The sequence below is a fragment of the Mercenaria mercenaria genome, chromosome 18 (genome assembly GCF_021730395.1).
Source record: "Mercenaria mercenaria strain notata chromosome 18, MADL_Memer_1, whole genome shotgun sequence".
Taxonomy (NCBI): domain Eukaryota; kingdom Metazoa; phylum Mollusca; class Bivalvia; order Venerida; family Veneridae; genus Mercenaria; species Mercenaria mercenaria.
Window position 1 is genome coordinate 52017621 of NC_069378.1, and position 6000 is coordinate 52023620.

Genomic DNA, 6000 nt, shown 5'->3' on the forward strand with positions numbered 1-6000 from the left:
CCGATTGTGAATACGTACTCTCACGGAAATTGCCGATTGTGAATACGTACACTCACGGAAATTGCCGATTGTGAATACGGACCCACTACCTTAAACACATTGGTCGTTCCCATGGGTCTTTTTCTATTGTCAACTTGACTTTTTTTGTATCATTTTATACGTTAAGACTATTTAGATGTGTTATTCGTTTTTAATATACACCTGCCCCATAACAGTAATTTTACAACTTGTATTATCGTGATGCTATTTATTTCTAAACATAGATCTTGATCGGTACCAATTGTAGATTGCAATAAATTTAACCGGACTAGGAGCAATACGCAATATTTTCACTAGTGGAGTACCACAAGCAAAAATTAATAACTGCTGATGTTCACAAATGTAAGATTGTGAAACAAAAACTTTTGGTTTTCAAACCAAATTTATCATTTTGTATTTCTGTAACAGTGAAAGATATAATCTGATATGTTTCACTATTAAATTATTCCAGTTCATAATTAGATGTCTTTCAATACAATATTTAATTCTCTGAAAAAAATACAGTAGATTTGCAATGAAAATGGACGTTTCTACTTTTAAAACATTTAAAGACAAACAAGGGAGCAGTAACGTCTGCCCCAGATATTTATGAACTTCATCAATATGTGTGATCACATCGTTGTTCGTGTCTTTACGAGGTAGTAGTCACGATTAATGGTGTAATCTCCTTTGAATATTCAAAGTCAATGTCGAAAATAATACAACCTTATTTATTATTTATGAGTTTACAGTTCTCAATGTATTCAGGATGAGCCCTTGAACGAAGTGGGACTTCGACTTGTAGAAAAATGCAACACATGTGACGAATATATCAACTGTAAACATTCACTTTATGAGCAAAACATTACCACCAAATCTCGAGGGATAAGACAACTATAAAATATTTCATTGTATATTCTGGTAACACTGTTTCATACATCAGCGTTTTCGCTGTATTAGTAAAATGAAAAAGGCGCCAGAACTCGAAGGATTGTATCATGTCCAGTCTGATTATCTTGACCAAAGGTCAGTTTTCTTTAATCGGGTCCATCGAAACTTTGAAATACTCCTCAAACCACACCAAATCACCATAAAACTAGTATATATGTAGACAAAGAAAGAAACATGATTAAATGTTCAAACTGATTAGATTTACATAACAAAATGTGAACTTTGGCTTTACAAAAATAGAACAAACTGATAAAAGTTCTCCACGAGTACAAATTAATCAAAAACATAAACATGCAGTTGTAGCTTAGAGCATAAAATATTTGTTGATCTTTTTGTAACCACTTGTTTGAATAAATTGAAATTTCACATACTTGTGAACTGTATAAGTACAATTTGCAGTGCATAGATCCCATAAATCTAGTTTGCTTTCTGACACAAGTATGTCCCTTTTACCAACTTCACAAATTTGGTTTAAATTTTTGTATAACATTTTTGTGACAGGACTTTTGAAAAGCCAAGTTAGGGTACTGATGTGATTTTTTCCACGTTGATTTATGCCAATTTTTGGACTTTAAGGGAGAGTGTGACACCCTTATTAACCCCGCTTCCAGCACCTATAGTATGGGCATATTCAATTGTTTGTGCTTTTCGTTTTTGAATATCGACTGACTAACAATTTCGATTTTAAAATGATAATTTGATCTTGCAAAAAAGGGCACGGTTACTTTTACAAAATGCAAATCTTGGTCAGTAACGAGGTGGCAGAACAGGTTTGCCTTTCAATAATTACACAGCAAAACGGTCAAGAGTTCATGTTGAAAATATAAAAGCTGTATGGCTTATAAATAAAAAAGTTATTGAAAAACAAAGACAGTTATTTAGGCGTTTTGTTCAGCATATATCGACCAAGTAAATATACCCCATTTTCATTGCATGAAATTTTGATATGAATTACTGGTAATGGTAGACGAATATATAGTGTGTCCAGTCAGTAAGTATTAAACCTAACTCACAAACACACCTTAATAATATTCAATGTCGTGACTTAAAGTCATGTTCATATAATATAATTCTTCTGTGGCCACGAAGAGTTGGAAATAAACACCATATTGCACGTATAACTTCACGTAAACGGTTAGTCACACGGCTGGGGTTAGAAGATATATATTCGACAAGCAAGAGCTTTCAAGTCAAGTAGATATAAAGTTCGCAGACAACCTAAGCTTTACACAAGCCAGAATTATACATTATATTTCTATCGTAAAGGACTATGGAATTTAAAGACTGTAGTAAACTTGTACTATGTTTATTGGTTTGCGGAATGGTCCCTAGCGTTCTTGGGGCGCCAATGGCGGACAATGAAGAGTCAAGCCAGGACCTGAACGGAGGCGCTTTACAGGAAATGGGGACAGACTACGACAAACCATTACTGCAGCTGATTGGTAAAGCAATTGAACAGCTAGAAAGCAAAATAAATGATAAAATATGTGATCTTCATCCATGTTCCGAGTGGGAAGAATGGACAGGATGCTATGCGCGTGTCAAACGCTTCGGGGCTAAATTCCGTACCCGTGAATGCGGTGTGAATTACACGGTTTGCGGCTCCGATACAAAAGCAAAGACTGAAGAATCTAAAATATGCTATGGTTATTGTCCAGATGACTATAACATTACGAATAGCGGATATTGTGTGAAATTGTACCGTGGCATGCAGACAACTCGGGAGAGAGCGGAACGACAGTGTGAAAGTGACGGCGGCCATCTTGTAAACATCGATTGCATGAGGAAATACGAAGATGTCAAAGAAGTAATCGACAAAGAATGGTTCACGTCTCAGTTTTGGGTAGACGGACTCCGTAGTAATGAAAGTTCAGCCTGGGAGTATGGCTATGGTTCCGCAGAAGGTTTTTTCAACTGGTACCCAGGGGAGCCTAGCAACGGAGAAGGCGAATCGTGTCTGGTTGTCAAAGGTTACCAGATGCAGTGGCAGGACGTGCACTGTTTGGATGTATATAACTACATGTGTGAAATCATTGAACATTAACTTTTTCTAACATGTTCTTTAAACGTGAGGAAACGTAACGTGTAAGACATAAAGGGTTAATTATTGATGTATTTTCTATCGAATTTAACAGTTACGTGTGATTTATTACAATCAATCTGAAAAGGAAACACTAAATAAATATGCTGTACATTTTATTGTCTGTTTACAATTTTGAGAATTGTAGATTTTTTTCTCGACGCGAAAATGCTATTAAAATTTCGATTTGCCCTTATAGACCCTAATTATGAAGGCTTGATAAAGATACGTATTTTTCAAATTTATCTAGCAAAAATGAATTTCATGATCCTAGTTTCTTACAATATCTTGAAGTTTTGAAAAAGCGTGTGGTTTAATGAAATTCTACATTGTAAATTGTTTTTATCTCAACATTCAGAACTACATTAAGAAACAGTTAAGTAATGTTAACTCTTGTATCATTTTGAATCAAATTGCTGTATGAGTACTGTTGTTTGAGCATGAAATAATTGTCACTTGTAAATCATGTTGCTGCATTAATGTATCTATACAATATTTTCCTTTTGTCCTTTTTGTTAGGATCTTTTCTCATTCATATTTATTGTGTATTAGACAGTTCTATCATAAACAAACAACTTCAGAATATTGTCTTTAAATACAATTCGAATATGTTTGTATCTGTAAAAACATGCTTACGCTAAAATGACGTCACGTTAACAGAAAAGAAAGTCAAGAAAGAGCGCTAGTATATTTTATCCTCTGTTTTAGATGAAGGGCAAATTAAAACCGAAATAAAGTGCAGCAAAAATCGTGCTTTACTTAGATTAATACACTCAAAATCGGCTGTACGTCGCTAGAATGATTCACTCCGGCTATGCTCTCGTGAAATTATTCCATGAACGTATAACTTTTTTCTCGTATATTAATAACGTTAAAACTCGATTTTTCTATACATTATTTCTTATTTTAAATTATATATATATATTTGTCACAGATGAAACAAAATTACGCTTTAATGAATACAAACTAATCAAGTAATACATTGGTTCCAACTTACCCTTTCAATGTTTAGTTATGAAACAGTATTGTATACTAAGTAGTTTATATAATCAGCTTTATTTATAAAAAAAAAATGTCGCCAGTAATTTCTCGTCCTTATGGAGCTTTGTGTACATCAATTGTAATTGTATATTTTTATTTTTGTTGGGTTTAACGTCACAACGACACAATTACAGGTCATATGGCGATTTTCCACTTTTTGCTTGTGGGTGGAGAAATATCCAAGGTGCCCCTTCAGGCATTTTTTTCGGCATGAACGGTTACCTGGGTAAACCAAATAGCCTTCCGTAAGCCAGCTGTATGGCTTGCCTACAAGAAAGAATTCTATACCCGGACCTTCACCAGTCTGTCATTGAGGCTCCTAGGTTGTGAAAATAGAGGTTCACATAAGTCGTTGGCAGGGTATGAGGCGTCATGGGCGTCGCGCAATATATTTTACGAACAAAGTTCAAAAGGACCTTTTTATAAATCTAACTGTACATATTCCATATGTTTCTGGGAATGAGAAAAATGTTAAAACTTTTTAAAGGACCTGTTTAACAAATCTGTACATGCAGAAACATTAATCTGTTAAGTGAATTTTATACTGCTTTTTATGTCCGACCCACTTTGCTAATCTGTTCTGACAGTAAATGTGAATTTCTAAATTGATCGAATTTCGTACATTCAACAGGTGTTAGTTACAGGATGAGGTTGTTGTTGTAAGCTTATTTACTGTCACTACCAGTAACCAATATGGGCGACTCCTTTAGACGACTGTTTATAATGTTAGTGGGAGAATAGAGCAAGATATAGCAGACACTAAAAATTCCAGAAGCTTCATTGGTAAAGCACACATATACTGGACTCTTATCCCAGTATTAGTACATTTGTACTTTAGTTGTAGAAGCGGGTACTCGAACTCACGAACCCTGGTTTCGTAGTCAGTGTTACCACCGGACCATTGTCCGCTCTTTATAGGATATAGTACAGGGGCCGGAAAAGTCAACCATGCACCCCCACTAGACATTTTTTCCTAGGTACCTAATTGTTTAGCGGGACAAACTCTTTCAAAATAAAAAAAAAATCCCATGAAAAAGCTCTTTTGAGCTATATATGATTTCACTGTTTCCGTGGCAACCGTTCATTTTTGGCAAGGACAACCATATCTCGGTCAGTTTTTGTGATAAAGCAATAAAAATCAACAAGGCGCTGAGACTTTGGGTTTTTATTAGCAGTATTTTAATTTAATTAACTAATTCACATATTCATGAATGTTCATGAGAATGTCACAAAATGACAAAATTTTGGTTAAAACAACCCATACATTTTTCTAAGTTTTAAAATCAATTTGAATGTACCAAACAGTTTTGGGTTTCTCAGTGTTTTCTAAAATAGTATTTGGTTACACTTTTGGTATTTATTTACTCCAAACTAAATATGTTTAGCTAAGTTGCATAAAATGAACTAATCACATTTGTACAGAAAAAAACTCTGAATACAGACCATCTATTTCTGCAGCGTAAACGATTAAGGCCGACATTGAACAGAGACCGTTGCCACCCTAAAACCAATAGTTTCATTTCAAAACAAGCAAAGTCAGTGGATTTACAGTTCTTTTTACAGAGAGCTATTTCCTTGGCAACGGGAAACAATTATCGCGCATGCGCACTCTATGTAGGGCAAAAAGACATGACCGCACAATATAAATTACGCTAGAGTTATATTGCATTTCAATCTATTCGATCAATAATGAGTTTGTTTTATAGAAAAAAATCCATCTCAAGACAAAGGAAAATATATGTAGATCTTTGCAAACTCACAACTGATATACTTTAACTAATGCGCATTATCACTGATGGTTTTGGATTAGTAAACTATTTTTCAGCGATTTTGATCTCGACAAATTTAGGTTAAGAAAAAAATGAAAAAAAATTGTTATTTTCCGTGAATTAATAAAGTAATAAAAAAGT

At 34.4% G+C, this 6000-nt stretch overlaps 1 protein-coding gene across 1 annotated transcript; it reads left to right on the forward strand.

The window, feature by feature from the left end:
* Positions 1-2065: 2065 nt before the first annotated feature.
* On the forward strand, positions 2066-6000 carry LOC123539219 (macrophage mannose receptor 1-like). Its single transcript, XM_053530189.1, has 2 exons — positions 2066-5625; positions 5797-6000. The coding sequence occupies exon 1, from the start codon at positions 2240-2242 to the stop codon at positions 3011-3013; it is 774 nt and encodes a 257-aa protein (XP_053386164.1). The 5' UTR covers positions 2066-2239; the 3' UTR covers positions 3014-5625; positions 5797-6000.